General features: G+C 36.9%; 1 protein-coding gene across 2 annotated transcripts; it reads left to right on the top strand.

The window, feature by feature from the left end:
* The first annotated feature begins 314 nt into the window (after window positions 1-314).
* Window positions 315-27515, top strand: LOC129279107 (Y+L amino acid transporter 2-like). Of its 2 annotated transcripts, XM_064094890.1 has the most exons (13): window positions 315-599; window positions 9603-9879; window positions 10749-10972; window positions 12673-12996; window positions 16094-16219; window positions 16698-16791; window positions 17444-17488; window positions 18585-18708; window positions 19617-19720; window positions 20211-20307; window positions 21360-21509; window positions 21851-22025; window positions 25269-27515. In XM_064094890.1, exons 3-13 carry the CDS (start codon window positions 10786-10788, stop codon window positions 25334-25336), a joined length of 1494 nt encoding a protein of 497 aa, XP_063950960.1. In that variant the 5' UTR covers window positions 315-599; window positions 9603-9879; window positions 10749-10785; the 3' UTR covers window positions 25337-27515. The 2 variants fall into 2 exon arrangements, with proteins under 2 accessions (XP_063950960.1, XP_063950961.1); XM_064094891.1 differs by lacking the exon at window positions 315-599 and having other exon boundaries at window positions 9419-9879.

Below are 27515 nucleotides of genomic sequence, written 5' to 3'. Positions count from 1 at the left end.
CTCTGTGATTGAACAAATCTCTTAATTATTCACATGAGCTTAGTAATACATCAGTCACATTTCCCCCGACGGCGACCGTACGGCGAGTCGAAAAGTACCAGCTACATAATCATAGGTGGTTTGAATAGAAAAATGAATAAACTGTTGTTTTCGACTCGCCGAATATACGGCCGCCGTAACGCAAATGGGACTAAGGTATAATGGCATTGGCGCTATCTGAGTAAATAATGAGTTTGTGCAGTGAGTGCCCTTGTAAAGCGTGATCAGTTTATTTTGAACCCTGTTTATGAAAGAACTCGTTCACTATTCATATCACTCTGCCATTCTTACATCTCCTATTCAACAGTCCAACTGCCTACATTCCCTTCTTTTGATTTTCAATTTCTACAATTTCTGGATAAATAGGTTACATTTTTCGATGTCGTATTAATTTACTGTACATGTACTTCTATGGTGCCATTGCTGCATGAGATTAACCACCAAGAGAAATCTTCATTTCGTAACTGATCTTGTTCTTGGTTTGATATTCAACTGTTATCTTGGATTTGGATATGACAGATGATCCATAATATGTTTCAATCGCCTGTCATTCTCGCGGAGTAAGTATTGAATAATAGAATGTCACAATTCGTTGGGTTTTTTTGGAATGTCACAATTCTTTAGAGATATAGGGGAATTTCCCAGCTAGGGATCACACAGAGACCTCGTTCTTTAACAGGTGGTAACACCGAGATCATCACAGCTGCGATCTTGCTATATCTTCGATATGAATCAAGTGAGGAACAATTAAGGGATCAATAAATCTAAGGAAAGACATCAACAAAATAAATGGGTTATAGAAGTTACCCAGAAATATATACGTGATATATACTTAAAGGACAAGTCCACCCCAACAAAAAGTGGATTTGAATAAAAAGAGAAAAATCCAACAAGCACAACACTGAAAATCTCATCAAAATCGGATGTAAAATAAGAAAGTTATGACATTTTTAAGTTTCGCTTAATTTCACAAAATAGTTTATACATTCACATCCTGGTCGGTATGCAAATGAGGGAACTGATGACATCACTCAATCACTATTTCTTTTAATAATAATAATAATAATTAACATTTATAAAGCGCTTAATACAACAGTTTCTAAGCGCATTGGAAAGAAGAAAAAAAAGAAGTAACAAAATACAGTGAGAGAGAACAGGATATGGAATTTGAGGACTGCTTAATGAGGTAAGATTTTAGGAGTGTTTTGAAAGATTTGACAGTGGATGCATTACGGATGGAGATGGGGAGATTGTTCCAGAGTTTAGGGGCAAGAGCAGAAAAGGCACGATCGCCGTAACGGGTAAAAGTGCGGGGTCCTAGAGATAGTCGAAGGTGAGCAGTAGAAGAAGATCGGAGACGTTGAGTTGCAGAGGATGAGGGACAAAGAGAGATAAGATTTTGAAGGTAGGATGGGGCGAGACCATGGATGATTTTATAGACAAGGAGCTTGAAAATAATTCTATTATGAAGCCAATGGAGGGAGTAGAGAATAGGGGTGATATGTTCAAATTTCTTTGTGAGGGTTACCAGTCTAGCTGCAGTATTTTGAATTCTTTGAAGGGGGGATATACTAGATTGAGGTAAACCAGCAAGTAAAGCATTACAATAATCCAACTGGGATGATACAAAGGCATGTACTATTGTATCTTTTGTATCTTATTACATGAAATATGAAATATTCAATTTTTCTCCTCATTGTCCTGTGAAACAAAGTTTTATTTCGCCCTGAACATGTGGAATTACCATTGTTTAACATTTTATGTTTCAGTCAAGTTGATCTTTATTGTCGGTGACAGCCCGCGAGACCGACTTTTTTCCCCATCATCGGGTGCCGCGGTCAAGTGGTTTAAGGCGCCTCGTTGCAGCGGCGTAACAGGTGCCTGTTATCAGAGGGGGGAGGGGGCAGAGCCAAATATTTCCCAGTAATTTCGTCTAGAATTAGTGGCATAACTAGGATTTCAGTTTAGGGGGCAGTAGTGAGCACGAGAAGCGCGTTCCGGGGGGGGGGTGCAGGAGGGGAGTGTACCCCCCCCCCCCCCCCGCGAGAAGCGCGGAAGGTCACGTTCCTTTGAATTGTTCCTTATCTGCTCTCGCTTTTCTTACATTTTTTGCCTGAAATGGGGAGGGGCACAGCCAAAAATTTCCTGTTAACTAAGTCTAAAATTAGTGGCGAAGCTAGGATTTAATTCAAGGGTGCGGTAGTCAGCACGCGAAGCGTGTGAAACACTGAGCGCGCAAAACGCGTTCCCGGGGGGGGGGGGTGCATGGAGGGAGAAGCTGTGACGATCCCTTGAATTATTCCTTGTCTGCTCTCGCTCGTCTTACGTTCTCCTATACCTTTTTATTTTCTCGCTAACGTTTCCCCCTTTTTTCTTGGGGGGTGTTGGCGGTTTTTTTTTGCTACGAGGGTGTAATCAGCAATTTATAAATATAATTGTTCATTTATTTATTTATTCCAACTATTCATTAATATCCTTTTTTACATCAATTTTTTTGGATAACATTTCAGCTTCTGCCGGAGTATTATAAGACTGGGAATAGTTTGCAAAAATGCTTTTCATAATACTACGAAATCGGACACCCCATCCCCTCTCTCACTTCATCGTCTAACGAAATCATACCATAGTCTCTAAAGAAATCTACACAACAGAGGTGAAACAAAAAACCCAAATACATTGGCGCCGCATCCGAAGTGGGCTGTTGCAAATTTCAAGAATTTTTTTTCAGAAATATCCTATGAGGCGCCGAATGTACCAATATTATATAGAACAATTATTTGTTATATAATCATTATTTATTAAATAATAACTATTATTTATATATAATTTACATTTTATTTGTAAATAACTACTATTATATAAAATATCATTTCTAATTATTTATATATAATTCCAAGTAATACTTCATTATTTGTAAATAATAATAGTTCGACATTCCATTATTTATAAATAATGATTATTTGTTTTTCATTATTTATAAATAATGATTATTTGTTTTTCATTATTTATAAATAATGATTACTTGTTTTTCATTATTTACAAATAATGATTATTTGTTTTTCATTATTTATAAATAATGATTATTTGTTTTTCATTATTTATAAATAATGATTATTTGTTTTTCATTATTTACAAATAATGATTATTTGTTTTTCATTATTTATAAATAATGATTATTTGTTTTTCATTATTTATAAATAATGATTATTTGTTTTTCATTATTTATAAATAATGATTATTTGTTTTTCATTATTTACAAATAATGATTATTTGTTTTTCATTATTTATAAATAATGATTATTTGTTTTTCATTATTTATAAATAATTTGTTGAGTTTTCCATTATTTATAAATAATGATTATTTGTTAAATAATGAAAACGTCTACTTCATTATTTATAAATAATCATTATTTAATGTTCGAGTTTTCCATTATTTATAAATAAAGATTATTTGTTAAATAATGAAATATCTACTTCATTATTTATAAATAATAATTTTGTTTCAATATCCCATTATTTATAAATAATCATTATTTATAAACAATTTTTACAGTTTGCCATTATATACAAATAACCATTATTTATTAAATAATGCCATTATTTATTAAATAATGCCATTATTTATTAAATAATGCCATTATTTATTAAATAATGGAAAACTCGCTATAACATGCAAATGTGGGACCGCCCATGATATGAATATTCATGATGCGATTTCCTTTTTCGTGATTTTTCTTCACAAATTTTTGTCCATTTCCTCTTCATAATGACATTTCTTGAAGCAATTTTCTAGGGATATGGTCTGATTGTAATATTCTTCATTTTCTATATAACTTCGTCTTCGTAGAAATATCAAAAAGTGTAATTTTATACGATTTTTCCTACAGTTCACAATCCCCATAGGCGCGCGTGTACTGTAGGGACAACCGGTGAATCGACGGAGTGCTCTTCATCGAAATACTACGTTGGTTGGTCCCCGGAAGTGGCGGGCGGAATTTAGCCCGAATCCTCGATGGAAGTCGATCAAGTGCATATGAGCTGAGAGAGTGAAATATCAGTGTACTTGTACAGGCCCTTCTACTTTTTATAAATATTTCTTGTTGCTTTTTTTTAAGTTAATTTTTCCTGGTGTAGAGATAAGTTTCAGTTCTAATAATGCACTTCAAATACATTTTGGAGTGTCTGTTTGAGGCGTTTGGGGCGATTTCACCCTGGCCCCAAAATGCTCGCAACGACAATACGGGGGCATGATGACCCCTAAATTTTTAAAAACTTATTTTTTTATTGAAAATTATCACAAAATTCACCAAAAGTGTGCACGAAAGCCTTCGTATTTCACTTTTAAAACTCCAAAAAGTGCCCAAATGACAAGCTTGGTCGCTTCGCTGTGTCGCTTTCAACTTGAGAACGTTTACGCGTCTGCTTCCCCCCCCCCCCCTCCTCCGAAAGAAATTCTGTATACGGCCATGCTCTAAAGAGCCTGGCACATTGATTTATGTATACTTCCATTTTCATTATTTTTATCTCATTATCAACATGGCCTTACGCAGAATTTTTTCCAGGGGGGCCGGGGCCGGAGCATGACGCGCGTAAACTTTCTCAAAAAAATCTTGAAAGCGAGACAGCCACGGGACCAAGCCCAAATGACAAGCTTGGTCGCTTCGCTGTCTCGCTTTCAACTTGAGAACGTTTACGCGCGTCTGCCCCCACCCCCCGAAAGAAATTCTGTGAACGGCCATGCTCAAAAGAGCATATATGGCACATTGATTTATATGTACTTTTCATTTTCATTATTTTTATCACATTATATCATCATGGCCTTACACAGAATTTTTACCGGGGGGGGGGGGGAGCAGCTAGGACGCGCGTAAACTTTCTCATAAAAATCTTGAAAAAGCGAAGCGACCAAGCTTGTCATTTGAGCTTGGTCGCGTCGCTGTCTCGCTTTCAAGATTTTTTTGAGAAACTTTACGCGCGTCCTAGCTGCTCCCCCCCCCCCCCGGTAAAAATTCTGTGTAAGGCCATGATGATAATGTGATAAAAATAATGAAAATGGAAGTATACATAAATCAATGTGCCAGGCTCTTTAGAGCATGGCCGTATACAGAATTTCTTTCGGAGGAGGGGGGGGGGGGGGAGCAGACGCGTAAACGTTCTCAAGTTGAAAGCGAGACAGCGAAGCGACCAAGCTTGTCATTTGGGCTTGGTCCCGTGGCTGTCTCGCTTTCAAGATTTTATGGCCGTATACAGAATTTCTTTCGGAGGAGGGGGGGGGGGGGAAGCAGACGCGTAAACGTTCTCAAGTTGAAAGCGACACAGCGAAGCGACCAAGCTTGTTATTTGGGCACTTTTTGGAGTTTTAAAAGTGAAATACGAAGGCTTTCGTGCACACTTTTGGTGAATTTTGTGATAATTTTCAATAAAAAAATAAGTTTTTAAAAATTTAGGGGTCATCATGCCCCCGTATTGTCGTTGCGAGCATTTTGGGGCCAGGGTGAAATCGCCCCAAACGCCTCAAACAGACACTCCAAAATGTATTTGAAGTGCATTATTAGAACTGAAACTTATCTCTACACCAGGAAAAATTAACTTAAAAAAAAGCAACAAGAAATATTTATAAAAAGTAGAAGGGCCTGTACAAGTACACTGATATTTCACTCTCTCAGCTCATATGCACTTGATCGACTTCCATCGAGGATTCGGGCTAAATTCCGCCCGCCACTTCCGGGGACCAACCAACGTAGTATTTCGATGAAGAGCACTCCGTCGATTCACCGGTTGTCCCTACAGTACACGCGCGCCTATGGGGATTGTGAACTGTAGGAAAAATCGTATAAAATTACACTTTTTGATATTTCTACGAAGACGAAGTTATATAGAAAATGAAGAATATTACAATCAGACCATATCCCTAGAAAATTGCTTCAAGAAATGTCATTATGAAGAGGAAATGGACAAAAATTTGTGAAGAAAAATCACGAAAAAGGAAATCGCATCATGAATATTCATATCATGGGCGGTCCCACATTTGCATGTTATAGCGAGTTTTCCATTATTTAATAAATAATGGCATTATTTAATAAATAATGGCATTATTTAATAAATAATGGCATTATTTAATAAATAATGGTTATTTGTATATAATGGCAAACTGTAAAAATTGTTTATAAATAATGATTATTTATAAATAATGGGATATTGAAACAAAATTATTATTTATAAATAATGAAGTAGATATTTCATTATTTAACAAATAATCTTTATTTATAAATAATGGAAAACTCGAACATTAAATAATGATTATTTATAAATAATGAAGTAGACGTTTTCATTATTTAACAAATAATCATTATTTATAAATAATGAAAAACAAATAATCATTATTTATAAATAATGAAAAACAAATAATCATTATTTATAAATAATGAAAAACAAATAATCATTATTTATAAATAATGAAAAACAAATAATCATTATTTGTAAATAATGAAAAACAAATAATCATTATTTATAAATAATGAAAAACAAATAATCATTATTTGTAAATAATGAAAAACAAATAATCATTATTTATAAATAATGAAAAACAAATAATCATTATTTATAAATAATGAAAAACAAATAATCATTATTTATAAATAATGAAAAACAAATAATCATTATTTGTAAATAATGAAAAACAAATAATCATTATTTATAAATAATGAAAAACAAATAATCATTATTTATAAATAATGAAAAACAAATAATCATTATTTGTAAATAATGAAAAACAAGTAATCATTATTTATAAATAATGAAAAACAAATAATCATTATTTATAAATAATGAAAAACAAATAATCATTATTTATAAATAATGGAATGTCGAACTATTATTATTTACAAATAATGAAGTATTACTTGGAATTATATATAAATAATTAGAAATGATATTTTATATAATAGTAGTTATTTACAAATAAAATGTAAATTATATATAAATAATAGTTATTATTTAATAAATAATGAATATATAACAAATAATTGTTCTATATAATATTGGTACATTCGGCGCCTCATAATATCCTAACCATATTTTGCCTAGCAACGCACACACTCATCCCACACACTGATAGACACAAAGCACATTCAAATAAATTGGATATTCTTCTAAGTTTTCTTTTCGTCTGTACTTTTCTCACTGCTCTTTTTACTTTTAATTTCTCCTATCGTTCCTCTTGACCCCCCCCCCCCCTCTCTCTCTCTCCTTCTCTGTTCTCTTTATTTATGTTAACATCTTATTCCTAAATAATTTCGCTTCTTTTTCCTTTCGTGATTTTTGTCTACGTCTTTTCTCTTTGCTCGAGGTGAACTCGGCGCTTCAATTAATTTATTTTCCTACCATTTTACGGCTATTGTTATTATCATTTACCTCATCTACCATTTTTTTCTTCATCTGCATTTCTCTATTCCTCTTTTCTATCTATCTTATGTATGTCCTTCCTCTTTCACCGCTTCCTATACATTAATGATATCAATAAAATATCAATAATCGTATGATGATAACGATAAAAATGGTGAATAATAACGACAATAGAAATATGAGGTTTATCGCTACTACTACTACTACTACTACGACGACGACGACGACTCCGACTACTACTACTACAACGACTTCTAATTCTACAACTACTGCTGCTGCTGATATCATGATAACAAAAATAGTAACAACAACAATAAAAAATGGGTTTAAGGACAACTCCCCGAGAGGACTACTCCCCCGGAGGGCGACTCACCCATGAAAACTCCCCCGATGGACCATTCCCCCGAGGACAGGCTTCCCAGAGGAAACTGATTTAAACCGGCACTTTTATTTGAGTGACAAATTAATGTACGTTCTTTTCTTTAGAACTTTCACCTTCTTGTTCTTCTTATTTTTCTGTTTAAATGAGAAAAAAAAATGCTACGATATATGATTGCCCATAATGAAGGTTCAATGTTCCAGGTGTATGTATTTCCATAATATTTCCAGTTTTCGTGTTAAACATTAATTGCACAGGATCATGAAGCAGAATTACCATTAAAATAAACGATGAATGAGTAGAGTTAATGATTAAGTAGTGTCAGTGAAATTAGGCAACGTAAGTTTATACTGCAAGTAGCGGAAACACCGTCCCTCCCTGCACCCCCCCCCCCTCCGAGAGCCGTTTCGTGCGCGCAGTAAGTGTTTCGCACGATTCGCGTGCTCACCACCGCCCCCTTAAATGAAATCTATATAGCAACGCCACTGATTCTAAATTTAGTTACCGGGAATTATTTGCCCCCCCCCCCCCCCCGATAACAGGCAGAGCGGGAGCAGACAAGGAACAATTCGAAGAAAACGTCAGAGCTTCCGTGCTTTGCGCGGGAGGGGGAACCCCCCCCCCCCTTATAGGGAGTGCCTTTCGCTAGCTCAGTATAAAGTGTTTCGCCACTTCGCGTGCTCACTACCGCCCCCTAAAATGAAATCCTTCTGGACTTAAGTCTACCCCCCCCCCCCCGAAAACAGGCAGAGAACGTATTAAGATGAGCGGGAGCAGACAATGAACGATTCACAGGAACGTCGGAGTTCCACGCTTCTCGCGGGGGACACTCCCACTCCCTGCACCCCCCCCCCCCGGAGCGCGATTCCCGTGCTCACTCCCGCCCCTAAACTGAAATTCTATATAGCTATGTCACTAAATAAATTCTTGACGGAGTTAATATTTCATAACAGACATACGCCGCTGCAACGAGGCGCCTTAAACCACTCGGCATCTGATGAAGGAAAAAAAATCGGTCTCGCGGGCCTTCGGTTAAGTGGTCGGACCCCTTATTATATAATATATATATATATATATTATAAGGATAAGGACATAGGCCTACATATTTCTTGTTTTATCAGTACGAACAATGATCACATATACGCAAAATGACTCCTGTGGTGAAGAATATGTTCTGGTGAAGAATATGTTCTCACTTTTTGGAGGGGTGTTTAATTTATGTCTTGTAATTCTGTTGGAAAGCACATTTCCATACAATGGACTACAATGATATGAACTTATATTATTTTCTGTCAGATCAAATCCTTGTATGTTTTCATCTCATTTCTATTTCATATCGAGATTATATGACATCGGAATGTTTAGGAACATACAAGGTCTCGCGGGTCGGCACATCAAAACATTAACTGGGTCAAGAACATGCACGAGAACGTACTTTCAGTCGATAGGATTATAATTCACACCCGTATAAATTTACTACTCCAGGACCAAAAGGTGATTAAAAAAAACTCGCTAAGTCTTGAAAGAACAGTACTGTTGCTTGAACTTTCGAGCAGGGACGCAGTTGGGTAAGTGATCTATTACCAGTTGGCAACCACACCGAAAGATGAAAAGTGAGAAGGGGCGAGCGTGCGGGGAGAGGTGGCGAGGAAGGGGGGGGGGGGGATCTGTGCACTGTCTCTATGGACTATCAGGAATTTGACCTCCCCATTGATCTTGGGATCTGTTTATGAAAGTGTTCTCACTCGATATCCTGTGTCGGTCCTTTCATTTGTTACAGTGAGTCGCTAGCCAAGTCATCAGGCGAAGGACAGGTATATTCGTGATGCAGCAAACTAACTGAGGTACTGTTAGCATGGTTTATGTAGTTCTCTGGCACTGGCTGAATAGTGTCTAGGCCAACTAGTATTCAGTTTCTTCACCAGCTACATGTGGGTGGTGTCACGAGGATAAAACAGTTATCACTTGAGTATACTTTACTAACACCACGATGCCAACATCCGTATAGAAGCATCATAATTCATCATAGCTCTTTTAATACATCGCTTGTGCATAAGGTTAGTATGTAATTTTTTACCCGTAAGTATATAAACCATAAACAGAACTCCGTGCGCTTACTGAAAAGCCCGTAGTATAACACCTTCATGATATTATGTATATGTTAACGCGATACGTGTGAATTCTTTCTCATCTTGTACATTTATGTTCTTTGAGTCATCTTGCATTGTCAAGGGAAAATGATCCACAATATATCGACGCCGTAGCTCGTAGCTGCAAAACGGCAGTGACATTGGGAATAAAATCGGGGAAAATGCATCAAATTAACTACAAAAAAAAAATTCTTGCATGACTGAACGACTCCCAAGCTTGGTTTGATATGTGTAAATGCTATTCTCTCGTGTAAAGTCGTAATAATCTTGATGATGACGATTATTATGATGATGATGATAATGATGATGATAATGATGATTGTGATGATGATGATAATGATGGTGATGATGATCGATGATGATGGTGATGATGATGATAATGATGATGATTATGATGACGATGGTGGCGATAGAGTGATTATGATAATAATGATTATGATATTCAGAATCTAGTAAAAGTAGAAAGAGGTTACGTGTCAGTCGCAATGAGACCAAGGGTGGATCCAGGATTTTCCAAGGGGGGGGGGGGCGGGACATTTTCCCGAGGACAAATTTGACAAGCAAAAAAAATGGGTTTCAACCAAAGAATAAGGACATTCCGTCCACGAAAAAAATTTACAAGCAAACAAGAAAACTGTTTTCACGGCATTTTTAATTGTTCCTCTCAAAGGGGGGGGGGGGGAGCACGGGCAAAACATCATGCACGTACTACCTTTGAACTAAAAAAAATAAAAATAAAAGGACACGACGAAATCCCCTTTTCCGATTCTCACCAGCATTACTCAGAAATCACCTTGGTGAAGCTGTTTCACCATGGCTCAAGATCAAATAAGGAACAGATCAGACGGAACCGCCGGAAGAGATGAGCAATCTTCACCGCCACCATCTCCGTCATCCGAAAGAGACCGGATCGTTTTAGCCAGGAATGTTGGTCTCCCCGGATGTATTGGTATGGTGATGGGGATCATCATTGGTACCGGGATCTTCATTTCACCTGCAGGTATGATGTTCCACGAATAACCGACTCCAGACAGACCAAATATATTACGGTATTACCAATGCCATACCCTCGGTTAGTTTGGAGTCGGTTTCGTGGGTGTGACTGTGTCTTACACCCATTTTAAGTAGTCTTGTATGTTCTGGATGGTATTTTCTCTCTCTCTCTTCCTCGTCCTCACCCTTAATTTCCCCTCCTTATTCCACCCCTCCCTTTTTTCATTCGTGTCCTCTTCCTCAATATAGTTCTCATTTTCTTCGCTTAATTCTAGTTCCTCCCTGTGTTTTCCCATTTCAATTCAATTCAAATGAAAGTACTTGCATTTTTCACATAATATCATTTTTTCACAAAATATCAATTTCCTTTTCTCATCATCGTTTCAATGTACAGTATTTTTTTTCTTGTCAGTATTTTTCTTTGTATGAAGTGGGTTCTTCATATGAACTTTTCTATGTTGCTTGGTATCGTAATGTTTTTTTACAAACTGCCTCTCTAAAAAATGACTCAAGGCTGCTTTATACGAGGGTCCCCGTTGTAATCAGTAAAATCAAATCAAGTCAAACTGAATGGAATAAAAAAAAACACCAAATGACATGGAATCGAATCAATCGAATAGAATGGAATACAATGAAATGGAATCGAAAACCAAATCAAATGGAATCGAATCGGATACTGAAAAAATCGAATGGAATCAAATCAAATCAAAACATTTTCGATGATATTGTTACGAAAATTATAAGGGGGTTGGAAATTACTAAACCGCTATAACGTAAGCTCGCACAGACCTCACTGAAATCACCAACACTGTTCGGTTCTCCTCTCTCATTTTAGACTCTGTATAAATCTCTAAGTTCTCATTAAAGTTTTTCATTCTCGGACCGAATTCTTTTCACGTCAAATATGTAAATCCTTTATCTCTGCACGTGTCTGTGTTCTCCCACATAAGAGGAGCAGCAAATTAAATATAAGGAGAACTAACTTTTAGAGTAGACATGTCCATTTATTAATAACACGTTCGAAGAATAAGACACAATCCAACCATGTTTATAGCTCCATGATCCAACTATCGAGATTAAAATGAACTCCAAGGCATGTCCTGAGAAACTCTCCCCAAATGTGAATTACCACTCCTTTTATAGACAGCTAAATCGAGCAAAGCATCCTTGAGCTTGTTTCTATCCTTCTCTCAAGAACAACATTCGTCCTCGGCCTAGATGGGCTGCACGCGACAGAGTCGGTCCTTGATGTTGCATAACACAAGGGCAGACCATAGAGCTCTATGGGCAGACTCTGTTTACGAGCGAGACCCTGGACTTATGCATCTGTCCTCAGCGTGTGGTCAGGCGAGGTCGCACGCGACTGAGATCTGTCATCACTGGGCGAGGCCACACGCGACTGAGAGACTGTCCTTGTCGTTACGTAAGCGAAGCTTAAGGACAGTCGCTCTTGAGTAGAGACTAGCGAGGCCCAGGCCCCAGGTCATAATAAAGTCTGACCTCAGCTGGGAATGTTGGAAGGACGCTCAGGCAGAAAAGGTCCATGGGCAGAACGAGAATTAAACATCCCAAGGCTATGCTAAGGACTACTATTATACGATTTACAAACTCGAGAAGGCTTATTTGCTCTCACTGAATACTGAGAATGTTGATAGTATACTACAGAATACAAATTCGTGACACTATGTACGTATCTTCCTTTACAAGGTGTCTTGGCAGGAGCGGGTGGATCAGTAGGTCTGTCCCTAGTCCTGTGGGTCATCTGCGCATCCATCGCAACATGCGGAGCCATGTGCTACACAGAACTCAGTCTTACCTCAGGCAAATCTGGCGGAGAGTTCACGTTTATATTTGAATACTTTGGACCGGTCCTGGCCTTCTTGCGAATGTGGACCATCTTGGCCATCATCATGCCTGCCATATCAGCCGTGCAAGGGATCACGATCGCTAATTATCTAACAGCGCCGTTTTTCAGCGATTGCCAATATGTTCCCGCCCATGCCACTCGTCTCATCGCTACAGTAATCCTCTGTAAGTTTCATTTTAGCTCAATATGAGCTTTATTTCATGTTTCACATTACAGTTCAGTCCAGTCACATATTTGTCACTTTTTACGACTGAAGTTTAGTGGCCATACCATCAGACTCGATCTCAGAAGAAGTTACCAGAAAAAAATCCACCTAGGTCCCTATAAATTATCTTTTTTATTATAAATGATATGGTAATCAAGCGACATACTTTTGTGAAACTTTTCATGGTGGAATAGTTGAGTACACATAAACACATTAATTGTTATATCTGTATTAGCTGAAATTTTTGATATTCTGGCATGCAAAAGTACCCGTTTGCAGTGGCTCTTGAATAGAATACATCCCACTGGGCAATTTGTTACCGATTACCAATTTTACCGGTTATTACCGGTAATATCACCCGGAAATTTGAGTAACACCAAATATTACCGTTATTACCATGTTATTACCGAAATTATAATTCCTGTTGATACCTGTTACTGTTATCACCCTGATGAAACCTACATTTACCTAGTTACAACAGGGTGATGAGGGGTAATAAGGGTAATGTTGAATGACTTTGATTGGTTATAACATTGCAAACTTTAGTAATAAGAGCAATCTTACAGCAATCCCAGCGAAATTTTCAAAGTCCAAAAAATTACTGTTATCACCCTGATGAAACCAACATTTTACCCAGTTACAAACAGGTTGATAAGGGGTAATGGGTAATGTTGAAACGCTTCCATTCCCAGACAGCAAAGTATCTGGATCACATACGGTTCTTATCTGGGATATCTGGGTCCCATATGGGCCCACATGGAACCCACATGGTGCCCAGATAGGACTCAGATGGAAACGAGACCTCCAACCCATGCGGAACCCATTAATATTGGGTAAATGGAGTAATATCAGATGGTAATATCAGGAAAATGCTGGGAATATTAGTTACTCATGAATATTCATTACTACAATAAATGGCCAAAATTTTAGCTAATATAGCTGTAATAATTAATGTGTTTATGTTTATGCAATTATTCCACCCAGAAAATTTTCAGAAAAATGTGTAGTTTATATATCATATTAGTCATAATCATGACATTAATTTTAGAAAAATGTTTTAGGGTTGAATAATTGTTAACCATAATTTGTCAAGTGTTGTAAACTCGCTCAATATATAGAAGTAAATGACAGGGTTTGGTGGATAGGTGTAGGATAGGATTAGGATTAGGATGTAGGATTTTAGGATAGGATAAGATGATATGGCTTAGAGTATGGAGTTGTAAAAATGTGCTTCAATGACCCTAATGACACTAATTGTTTTTTTAATGAGCCGACATTAATTGGGTAATATTGGGTAAACAGAGTAATATGAGGTGGTGATATCATTAAAATGCTGGAAATAGTAGTTACATCATACTGAGAAATATTGGGTAAATGGAGTAATATCAGGTCCAGGTAATAAGAGGGAAGGATTGGTCTACTATTTCCCTGTTATTACCCACTGTTGTTACCGTAGTAATATCCATGTTATTACCTGTTACAACCCGGGTAATGTCAGGTAAAATGCCCAGTGGGATGTCTCACCAATCAGATAATGCGAGCGCGAAGCGCGAGCCGCAAATTTTTAATTTCTCGAACTGAAAACTGGATATTCTAAGCTCACTTTGTTAACATGAATATGATGGATAAGTATAGGCCTAACTTATTGATGCGAGTGCGGAGCGCGAGCTGAAATTTTGATTTTCCGACCTGAAACCGCTACATTCTAAGTACTGTTTGTTATCATTAACAAGTATGCATATCTCAATAAAAATTCATGTGAGTGCCAAGGTAGGCTGAAATAATCAATATACAGACCTGAAAAGAGTTCTATTAATGACTATTTGCAGTGACTCATGAACATAATGTACATTTCACTAATCAAATAATGCAAACTGAAAATTTTTGAGATTCTGATTTAAAAATGGAAAGGTTAACAATTTTTTGCACTCATAAATAGGATGGGTATTTAATCAAACAAATAATATGAGCGCGAAGCTTAATCCTAAAACAGGACATTCAAAGCATGTAAAATATGAACAAGATGGGTACGCGAGCGCGAAAAGCAAGCTGAAATTAATTTTTGATTTTCAGACATGAAAACAGGATATTCTAAGCATGTTTTGCAATCATGAACAGTATGGTATAGAACTCAACAATCGATGCGAGCGCGAAGCGCGAGCTAAAAAATCTAAGTTTACGATCTGAAAACTGGCTACACTAAGCACCTTCGGTAATCATGAACATTATTTTTCCTTTCTTTGCTTTTACTTCTCTTACAAATAGAATTCAAGCTGGGATTGCATGGTCACTATTTATTTCCTTTCATGACACAATTTAAGTTCAAACTCAGTTTTAGTTTGATTTGAATACATTGCAATTCCCTGTATACATATGGCGATCCCCATGCCGGTGATATGAATGGTGAATTTTCGGTAACGAGCTCTTATTATCATCCTTTATCTACTATACAATGGGCCTATGATAATTATACATGACTGTATACGAGCGACAAGGCCATGGGAACGATTTTTTAACAGGGGGTGCTGTTTTAAATTTGACAAACAAAAACAAAACAAATGTTTTCACGAGAAAATTACGGACATTTTGGTTAAATTTCTGCTATTTAGCAGAGTTTATCTACAAGATTTCCAGGCGGTACTCCTATGGTGAATACTCGGGTGAATAATAGCACTTCTAGGTAAATCTTGGGGTGCTTCATCACCCCCAGCACCCCCACTTCCCAGGGCGATGACGAGCGAGCGCTTTACTTAGGAGTAAAAGGTGTAAATTCGTTATCTAACTGCTCATTGCTCCATGGGATTTTGAAATATCGATTGTAATCTAGCAAAAATAGTGTAGATTTGTCACCTCGAAACTAAAAAAACAAACAAACAAGTTCTTTCTATTTCTTCTTTTACGCGAGCAAGCGCAAAAAGTATCTTTCAATCTGATTTAACAACGGAGCCTTTAAAAACAACTAAAAAACTAATCTAACGCACAGAATTTGTTCTTCGCCTATTATTGGTTTTATCGTTACAATTTTCTTTCACATTATCCTTTTTTTTCTCACTCAGTTTGTTTGGTTTACATCAATTGCGTCAGTGTGAAATGGTCGTCTCGTCTTACCAATGCCTTGACGGTAACAAAGATCATCGGTCTAATGGTTCTTATTATAAGTGGAATCGTCAATATGTGCAGAGGTAAGCACTCTAAATTAATAAATTGTACAATTTAAATCTGTAGTTGATTTGACACCGCAGCTTTTGAAAGAATGAATTGAAGGAATGATGGGGGCCGGTGTAGCCGTTGCATGTCTATATGTCTGTTTGTTTTCTATCTTTAATATGCTTCAGAAGCATCATTTTACTTCTTGTTTTAAAGGGATCGACCCTAGGCTTTAAACATCTTTTGTTAATGTTTTGTTCCTATTTTGTATTGTTATTTGCAAATGTACCATTTTTGTCAATGCGGAAATTATCTGGATAACAAAACTAACAAGCAAAACTAAACAAATAGCATTGCAGATTTCATTTAATTTCGCATTGAAGTACATTATTAGAATCAATTAAGGCTAAGTACAGAAACATGATTTCTGTAAACCATTTTGAACTAATCATGATTATTATTGACCTATAAACTTGAACAGATTATACATTTCCGCTCCCTCTAATATTTCAGGATATACAACTAATCTTACCAATGCGTTTGCCATTCCAATGGAAGTCAACATACCCATGGCTATTTATAGTGGAATATTTGCCTTCGGAGGATGGTAGCTATTATGTTTTCATATTTTGTCTTTTTTTTTGCAGAAAATGTACAATTTGATGAAGCTTATATCGAATAGCCCTATGCATGCAGTGTCGAAATATCTGCCTTGAATTATAACAAAGATAGTTCTGCGAGATCACTTGGTATTTTCAGTGATATTTCAGCGAAATTTTAAGAACAATCCGAAGCGAAAAGAGAAATAGACAAATCGAGAACTCATAAGGTCAGATGCACTTTCCAAACATCACTTCATCAGCACATGCCCCGTTCCCATTGATATTTGTTTGTCTATCTTTACTTAATTTGCATTGCCATGATTGTATTTAATACTTCAGGGGCCTGTTGCAGAAAGATATGCAATAAATCGTAACTCCAAAAATCAAATGCATTTTGATTTTCAACCAGAAACGAGTATTTTAGACTTACGCTTAATTTTCTGAGTTGCCTTTAAACACAACTCTTTCTGCAACGGGGCACTTAGCTGTTCTTGAAACGTTATTGCACTGTGTTTGTTACATTTGAAGAAATGAAAATACATATGCATGACTTTGTGTACATCATGATTGGAAACATAAATACATAATAAAATAATCATGTTATATAAAACTACCATGAGCATCTCAAGAACATTGTACTGTTTTCTTTTTCATCAGGGAGACCATCGCTATGATTGTCGAGGAGATCAAAGACCCGGAGAGGTGAAAAAAAGACGTTCAAAATCAGAATTATCTCTTAATAAAATCAAAAGTAGTAGTAGTAGTAGTATAGTAGTAGTAGTAGTAGTAGTAGTAGTAGTATAGTAGTATTAGTAGTAGTAGTATAGTAGTACTAGTAGTAGTAGAAGTAGTAGTAGTAGTAGTAGTAGTAGTAGTAGTAGTAGTAATAGTAGTAGTAGTCGTCGTTTTAGTCGTAGTAGTATAGTATAGTAGTGGTAGTAGTAGTAGTAGAAGTAGTAGTAGTTGTTGTTGTTGTTGTTGTATAGTAGTAGTAGTTGTAGTTGTTTTGAATATAAGTTAGATATTAAGTTATAGATTTATTTTAACGTTAATGCTAGTCCATATGCTAGTCACACCAACGAAACCGACTGATAAAAAGAACATTATGAATTCATATATTATTATTATCATTATTGTTATCATTATCATTATTATTATTATTATTATTAATAGTAGTAGTAGTAGTAGTTTTTAATCTAAGTTAGATATTAAGACAGTTATAGATTTATTTTTAACTTTAATGCTAGTCACACCAACGAAACCGACTGATGAAAAGAACATTATGAATTCATATATCTGGTTAGAATGATATAGAAAGTTATTCGACTAAGTAGTCATAAAGTACTTCGCTGAGTGTAAAACTTTTTTTTATCTACCTTAGGAATCACACTCCCGTACTTTTCTCTGCCATCCTCCCCATCTTTCTCTTCCTTTCTCTCCCCCTCTATCTTTCTATTTCTCTCTCTCTATTTCTTTATCTCTTTGTTTCCCTTTATCTTTTTACTGTCTCATCCTTTCATTTCGCACTCTCTCTCTCTCTCTCTCTGTGAATTTAAATCTTATTCCGAAAAGTCATCTAAACTATAAAAAAAAATTGGCACCCCGTTTTATAGACTCAACTGAACCCATCCAGCGTCTGATGAAAAAAAAGTTACCGGGACCGGTCAGCCAATGGCTATAAAATATTGGATATCTCAATGGGATGAGTTTAATATGTCTCTGAATATTGTTGATTTTGACTTGTCTCTTACTCTTTTCGAACATTTCTGTTAATGATTCTCTTGATTTTTTTTCAAAGGAATCTTCCATTGAGTATTATCATCTCCATGGTAATGATCACGGGCATCTACTTGCTAGCTAATGTGGCCTATCTGACCATCCTATCTCCTGCCGAGATTCTCGCCTCGAAGGCAGTGGCAGCGGTAAGTCAAATATTTATTTAGATTCATATTTTATTTTTAAGGGTTACAGGCGCACTGATCTGTACGGAGAGTAATTCTGTCAGGACGCTTAATTGGTTACAAACCCAGCCGTCTTTGCTTCATAGCCGCCTAGCTTCGCTTTCAAGATTTATGAACTTGATGAAAGACCGGGATGAAAGAATACTTCCCAGCCAACCTGACTTTTTCTCCTGAATCTCCCCCCCCCCCCCACTCTCTCTCTCCCCAGCTCTCCCCCTCTCTCTCTGTCATTTTACCCCGCCCCCTTCTTTCCCACTTCAACTCATATTACATGTTTCAAAATTCCTAGTATAGTCTGTATTTAATAACTATTCGTTAACCCCTATAGTCTAGTCTTTATTCAATAACTATTCGTTAACCCCTATTTTCATATAGCTATATATCTGTTACCACACTTATTGACGAATGTTTGAATCACAATAGATGTAATTTATCAAAGAATATGCATGCGAATGATTTTAATTCATATTCCATTAAGCCATTCGTATATTAGTAACGCATGCCTTTAGAAAACCATATTAACGATGAAAAAATGTTCTTTAGTGCTTAATCAGATTCTCAATGATTGTTTTTTTTTTTTTCAATCATAATTTTGATCAAATCGTTGGCATAATTATTTTGATGTCAAAGGTTTTCATCGTTTTTAGCTAATAGAAATCATTTTATCTGATAATGCTGATTGGCTGAGAGCAATGGAAATGACCCACTATTCGTTTCTTGAAACGCTAAGATGTAGCTGTAAGAGTCATGTCATAGGCCTATCGGTTGTTTCTATAACACTTCACATGGTGTACCGTAAACCACATCAACGATTGTACATACCACCATGCAAACCTTCAAACAATATCGGTTGTTTGTTCTGTTGGTAGGACTTTAGTGTGCTGGCTCTTGGAACCTGGTCCTGGACTATCTGGGTGTTTGTAGCCTTATCAGCCATTGGAGCTCTAAATGCCATGTACTTTGGCTTCTCAAGGTACGATGTAGCCTTCACTTCATCCACATGGTTATTTTAATTTATGTGGTATATTGAAGAATCGTATGGGATGTGGAAATAACAATAAATCCTATCTTCGAAAGAGAATGTTTAGTTTTTACTCCTCATAGGCCTACTTGCTATTCCTTCCATGTTTCTTGCAATGCGAGGACTTAAACATATTAAACTATGGTTTCTTTTCGCGTTAGGAACATATAAAAGTTTTCTGGACAAAGTTTGATTGAATTGACAAGCACCGTGAAAAGGGAAAAAGGGAAATCACAATTTGATGACCATTTTCACGTTTTTGTACACGATTACTGACGTTTTCTATTGCATGCTATAATATGTGTAAAAGAATAACTGAATATGAAATGTGATACATGTATGTTTTCAAATTCATTCATGGCGTATACGTGTCTTTTTGATAATCTCTTCATTATTTTAAGATTAATGGTGTGATTTGCTTATACCTTGTGTCATATGACAGGGTGTATTATGCTGCTGCTCGGGATGGTCTTTTGCCCGAGGCGATTGGCATGATCAACATCAGATATCGTACACCACTCCCTGCTGTCATTGTTACGGTAAGTCATACCCTCGAGTCGTTTCCGTGCCAGCATGAAGGATGCAGTGTGTCACTTACGGACACTGTCTACATACGCCACGATGTATGGTATTTTAACAGAATTGTTCACAGTGTGTTCACAGAATGTCCGAAATGTGTTCACAGCATGTTCATCTGTTTATTTCGTTTTCTCAGTACTTCCACAGTGTATTCATTGTATGTTGTCAATAGGTTCACAGTGTGTTCGTGATGTTTTCACAGCGTTTTTTTTCCCAGCATGCATGTGCATGTTATATTATGATCACAGGTTGTTATTATAATGTCCAAAAAGTATTCACAGTATATGTTCACACCATATTCCGTGTGTTCACAGTGTATTCATGGTGTGTTCATAGTGTATTCACAGTGTATTCAATGTGTTCACACTGTATTTGCAGAATCACAGAGTGTTCACAGTGTGTTCATAGTGCATTTACAGTGTGATCACAGTGTTCACAGTGTATTTCAATTTTCACCGTGTGTTCACAGTGTATTCACAGTGTTTTCACGGTGTATTTACAGTGTAATCACAATATTCACAGTATGTTTGCAGTGTGTTCACAGTGTATTCACAGTATGTTCACAATATGTCCATATTATGTTTAACAGTGTGTTCACAGGCATCACAGCTTAAGTATGTCCACAGTGCGTTCAAGGTTCATTCAAAATGTTTTTACGTTTCCCTGCAGGGAAATAACATACTGTCCCACAGTGCATCCAATCAGTGTGATCGCACTGTATTCACAGAATTGCAGTGTGTTTGCACCGTATTTGCATAATCGAAGTGTGTTCACAGTGTATTCACAGGATGCTCATAATGTATTCACAGTGTGTTCACATTGTTTTCATAGTGTGATCACAGTATACACAGTGTGTTCACAGTGTACTCACAATGTTTTCCCTGCAGGATATAACATACTGTTCCACAGTGCATCCAAGCGGTGTGTTCACAGTTTAGATCAAATTGGAAATCATCAATATAGGACATGTAACGAAGCATGTGAAGATGACCTATTTATTCTTTGAAACCAGGTTCCAATAGTGATGGTATGTCTGATGGTCGATGATGTCTTCAAATTGATTCAGTATCAGTCATTCGTTATGGTAGCATTTCAAGCCATCACTGTCTGTATCATCCCGTATTCACGCTGGAAGTATCCTGACCTTAACAGGCCATTCAAGGTAGGTAGGCGACGTCGATACCGACAAAGATATTGATGATGATGATGATGCTGCTGCTGATGATGATGTTGATGATGTTGATGATGATAATGGTGGTGATGATGGTGATGATGATCATGATCATGACGATGATGATGGTGATGATGATCATGATGAAGATGATGATGGTGATGATGACGATGATGATGATGATGGTGATGATGGTGGTGGTGGTGATGATGACGATGATGATGATGATGTCGTAGAAACGAAAAATCCCTATTACTACTGCACGTTAGACATTTCTGTTGTCACTTCTTGTTCACTGATGTTCTGTTGTCATTTCCGATTTACCCGCACAGGTACCCGTGCTCGTTGCTGTGTTATTTACCTTGGCCATAGTCTTCCTGATGGGACTTACTCTGTATACAAGTCCAGTGAGTAGTGTAGTGGGACTAGTCCTAACCTTGATTGGTGTACCACTCTATTTCTTCTTCGTTCGATGGAATAAACCTCCATGGTTTAGGAAAATAACAGGTAGGAAACTGTTATACAAAATATATTTGAATGCTTGGGCGTACAATAGTACAAAATATTGCATGAGGTCATTTTTTTCTATCACGATGCGTAGCAGAGTGAAATGGTAGGGTCCAAATATGACAAAATTATGTCATTTTTCTATTGCATGAGATAGGCAGTCGATATATTTTTTTGACATGTTTAAAATATAGTTTAAGATCTCGGCACACCCTACGACTGGTCCACGTTCCGAACACGTATTCGTACGATGATTTAGAACCTTGCAGAGTCAGATGTTCCATCTCTTAATATACGCATCAAACTTTGCAACGTTTTATTCCAACATCGGGTCGCAAACTTGGTCGTAAGCAGTAGCGTGACAGGCGGGGGGCAAGCTGCCCCCTGGCGGATTTCACCGGGAAAATCAAATAAAACAGCAAAAATGAAAAAGAGGGAAAGGGAAAGAAAGAAAGAAAAAGAGGAAAGGGAAAACATGGAAAGGTAGGGAAAGAAATAATATAAATAGGGAAAATGAAAGGAAAGCGGGAAAAGGAAGGAAAGAAGAACATTTGAGGTACAAAAAGTACAAAATATCCTGAAATAATAATACATTAGCGTGATTAGCAAGAGAGGAATATAAAGTCAAATGGTATGACTCAATGGCACGGGCAAGAATGGCGGGAAAATGGGGAAGAGGGGCAAAAAGAAACGGGAAATGAAGGAAGAGCCAATAGCTAAATTGGAAAATAAGAATATGAAGGAAAGGGACAAGAAAAAATAAGAGAAGAACTTAACAACACTGTCGGGCTTCCAAGGATTGAAAAATATTAAGCGCGGGAAGAAAGGTAGATGCCGCATATTTTAAGCCTGCTAAATTTTATGCAATGGTCGCAATCAGGACAAAAAAAAATCCTTTCTTAGTTGGCCAAATGTTAGCCAAGGGCTAGTTATATCTCCCTATATTATGTTCTAACCTAAGTAAAGCTTTACGCTGGCTAGATTTACTCTAAAAAGCCTTTACCTTGGCTAAATTTTCAAAGCTACTATCACAAGGCCAATTTTTTTCTGGCTCGCTTCGCTCGCTGGCGACTGTTACAATATTTTCCACATTATTTTGCTATGTTGTACTGCCTCAAAAATATTTGTTGATTATCCGCAACTGCGTTGAAGTTAATGTGTTGTGTATGTACCCGCGATTCGATAAAGAGTGGCCATCTGCAATGTTTAAAAATATAACGGGGTTCCGGGTGCTCCGCCCAAGACCAGTGGCGGCACCAAGGGGGAAGGCACGTTGCCCCCCCCCCCCCCCGAAAATTTGAAAAATAAAGGAAAATGTAAAAGTAAATGTTGTCATAAGCATCCTACTAAAGCTGCAAAGTGCTCCAAAACAGCTTTTTCGTTCTTTAAATTTTGAAAAAATTTCTCATCCATTCACTGTTAGCTCCGAACAATTTTTGTCACTAACAAATCTTTCAGGTCATTACATAAAATTCAAAATGTCGTTCGCGCTACGCGCTTGCAGGAACGGTTGACTGAGATAAGTAAATTATCTGTTCAAATGGGGCTTAAAATAATATCCGATGTTCAAGTAAAAAGGCTTCTAGCGATTAGAGTTTTCATTTATTTTATTTTAGCGAGATACACATCCCGAATATTCATAATTTTCATAAATGACAAATGTGCTTAGAACGTCCAGTTATTATCTCAGGATGTCAACAATTTTCAGCTCGCGCTTCGCGCTCGCATTATTTATTTGGTGAGATATCATCTTCATGATCCAATGCAAACAGCTATAGTCCTTAACATTTCCCTTTTCAATTAATAGGGTCTACATTAAAAGAAAAATTAGCTCGCGCGGCTTCTCGCTCGATTTTGAGAAATAGGCAAACTATTTGTGTTTTACCCCCCCTCCCCCCCATGTTCTTTTGCCTCCCCCTAAGTTAAATATCCTGGTGCCGCCAAAAGTTCTACAACCGAGAACAAAAATGAATAGATGAAAGAAAAGGAAAGGAAGATGTAAGATATATTTTTTCTGAATACCATGTCAAAATCAATGTAAAAGTTAGATTCTCATGAAAAGGTGAGTTTTTTTCCTCGCTCGCTTCGCTTGCTCGAACTTATATCAAGCAACTTTTTGCTGCGCGCGCCATGCTGCCCCCCTCTTTTTTGTACTTATCACGCATTGAGCTTCACCTTAATGCTCGGGGTACAATAAAAAAAATCCTGTTGATACCATGATATGACCGGGAAATTTTTGCCTCTTGCCCCCCCCCCCCCCCCCCGCCGGCCACCGACCCCTGTTACGCCACTGGTCGTAAGGTGTATACGGTGACCTTCACATGCATGGTTAGGTCGATCAAGTGAGACTGACGCTGAGCATGGTAGACTGACCCGATTTGCTTGCCGGACGAAACTGACCAGACCGAAAAAATATTCTGGATCGCGAGTTTGATCGAGTAGGCCAGTTTGGCAGTCCAAACCTATTTCATTAATTCAATTTGAATTTATACATAATCGGGACATAATCATCCAGATAATGGCGAGATTGTTGACGATCATCGCGATCAAGGCAGATTGACCCCGACTGTTTGCTGAACTTTAAATGACCATGCAGGAAAGCGTTTCATCTAGACATCGACACTTGCCTCTGAAACGTTTTCAAATTTGATTTTGATTGACTTATATAGATGCACAGCTGTTAGACCGTCGGACAGACTTTGTGGATAGACATTGTCGGATAGACTTTGTCGGGTAGACTTTTAAGGATACAGCATTCGACAATTGACAGACATTTTCACGAATGACTCCCCAGAATAACAAGTTGCTTATAGAATATCGTGGTTTAGTTGAAAGATCGACACGTATAATCTTGTATTAATTCTAAAGTGCAGTAAGTGTCTTCTTCATTATGCTTCCTGACTGGAATTGCTCGCCTATAATCTGAAGATGGGGATTGGGGAATACATTTGGAAGGGATTAGCATATAGTATTTGACGGCAGCGTCATTAAGTTTGTAACTGCCTGTTTAATACCGAAATAATAAATTGTGGGAGAAATTCTTGACTCGATCGTAAAAAAGAGAGTTTGTTCGTAAAAATTATTAAATTGAAAATGAAAATGTCAACAGGATGAAGTTTTGAAGAATGTCATTGTGGATCGAGATTATATCTCCTTTCTGTATTCCACTCTCATTATTGGATGTACACCCCACCCCTTCTCTCTCTCTCTCTTATACTTTTATTATTTTCAACTTTATTTCAGGCCACATCACCAGAGGATTCCAAAAGTTGTTTTTCGTCGTACCGGAAGAAGGGACTACTGCAAAATGAGGTTCCAAAATTGTCAAAAATATGGGCAACAAATTTTCATTAATTAAAAGGCGTCGAGAAATATAATAATCTCGTCACAGGTGTCAGCCTTCTCGCGTCACTAATATATAATGAGACTCTTACTATCGATGCACCAGCAAATGCCTAACATTGATACCCGTAAGAACACCATGGTCCCGTCTTAAAAAGAGTCGCGATTGATTCGATCAACTATGGAAAGCCAGCGATGTCAACATTAAATTTGCATGTTGAATGAATGAATGAATTTAGGTTTCAATTCCGATATTAAACAACATCAACAGTAAATCATTGCGATACAAGTAAATAGCAAAGAACAAAAGTAAATAGTTACAGAATAATATACATAATACATGCACTACCTTTTATGGAACATTAGTAATGCCCATGAGACAAGATGGAAATGAAACGAAAGATGGAAATGATACTCTTCAATGTTTATTCAAAATGTCTTCTGAAATATGCTGTACATTCATACATTCATTGTTTTCTTGATAATTCATTGTGCTCCCGTTTGTATAAAAAAAGGGACATAATCAAAATTTCCTCGAGGAAAAATTATGACATTGTTTGATTTCCATACAGTTGAGGTTGATTGGATCAATCACAACTCTTTGTAAGACGGAAGTCATGGGACCATTTCATATCAGGGTCATTTATTATCGTTATTTCTAAACGACAGGGCTTGAAATGGACGTAGATGTATCATTTATAATTCATAAAAGAATAGTGTATTTATTTTCTCATCGAGTTCGATCGAAACAAGGGGAGCGTTTCATGAAAGGACTTGTCGGACGTTTTATCTGACAAGTTTTGTTTTATCCGACAGTTACCATAGTAACTGTGCTTTCCAGCCAACCAGCATCAAGGAAAGTTGTCAGATCTGACAACTTGTCGGACATAAATGTTGATGAAACGCTCCCCAGAACCTTTTTGAGCCTTTAGAAAGAGTTACTTCGAAGAGATGCTGAGAAATCCTTTCTTTAAAAAAAATAGTTTTTGCGTGTGTTTGTGTTTATGAAATCATATTTTGTCATATCTGTTATGTTGCTATTGTAAGATGTACATTATATTCCGTATTGTGAAAATGGATACGGTGGTACTACCCCCTTTTCTCTATTCAAAGATGTATCTTCGCAAGAGTTTAGGTATACGTGTATTTTACTAAGCTTTGCGTAAGTTGTTTTTTAACCAAAGGTATGTTTATATTTAGAGAGTTTGTAGTTTGGCATATTCTATATTGTCGACTAAATCATTTAGCCTATCCATCATTATTTTTCGTTTGTATGGAAAAAATATAAATTATGTTGATGATGATCATGAGGGACCGCGGAACGGTTTTGAAAATGGGGAGGGGGGGTGGCTGAGCCAAAAGTGGGGGGCTGACCATTCATAAAATCACAATTACATGCTCATTTTTATATGTTTGTACACGGTTTTGGAAAAAAGTGGGGGCTTCTTTTGTTCCAGAGTTTATAAATTCGAATATGATTGATTAGCGAAAAAAAGAGATAAGAAATTAATAAGAAATATTTTCACAAAAGGAAAATAATGGTCAGACCATTTCGATGTCTAGATTTTATATTTGAAATTTCCGCCAAGAAAAAGGAAGCTCAAAAACGATATAAAGCACAAAGTCGCCCCCCCTCCCCGATCTGTAAGGCCAGTAGTTGTTCAGGGTATGTTATATGCTTGCCATTTGCTCATTTGTATTTATTACAGCTATAAGGATTTGTCTATTCTTTATGTTTTCATTTTTGCAAATCATTAGAACAATGATATGCAGACGGGTCGGAAAACCATGTGTTCTCTCATTCGATCCACATTGCAATTATATTTTTCCAGTGACAAACTTTAAATAGATTGCCCCCCTACGTCTATCCTTTCAGAAATTATTTTCGTTTACTCATCCGCTCATGCGAACATGCAAAGTGTACATAGATGGCAATTTCATTTTCTTGGTTATGCCTTGAAAAGCACGTGTATCGTATGTTTGTTTTTTTTTTGGCTGAAATTCTAGATTATGTAGCGGTATGTTTCATCTTGTCGTTTTGAGTAAGACAATAATTCTTCTCCACTGAATTACCTATGATTAGACCCATTGTGCATGTTATGTATTCAATTATGTATAAGAATGTGAAAAATTGTGAAAATTTCTCCG

The sequence above is a fragment of the Lytechinus pictus genome, chromosome 2, assembly GCF_037042905.1.
Source record: "Lytechinus pictus isolate F3 Inbred chromosome 2, Lp3.0, whole genome shotgun sequence".
In the NCBI taxonomy this organism is placed as follows: Eukaryota; Metazoa; Echinodermata; class Echinoidea; order Temnopleuroida; family Toxopneustidae; genus Lytechinus; species Lytechinus pictus.
Note: the sequence above shows the minus strand (reverse complement) of the source record. Positions and strands in the feature narration are given on the sequence as shown.

Bases quoted from the DNA above. Each gene is read 5' to 3' on its own strand.
- LOC129279107 (XM_064094890.1), top strand. From the start codon at position 10,786: ATGGCTCAAGATCAAATAAGGAACAGATCAGACGGAACCGCCGGAAGA. The intron at 16,220-16,697 runs GTAAGCACTCTA...CTAATATTTCAG, and splicing joins AATCGTCAATATGTGCAGAG to GATATACAACTAATCTTACC. The intron at 20,308-21,359 runs GTAAGTCATACC...CTTTGAAACCAG, and splicing joins TCCCTGCTGTCATTGTTACG to GTTCCAATAGTGATGGTATG.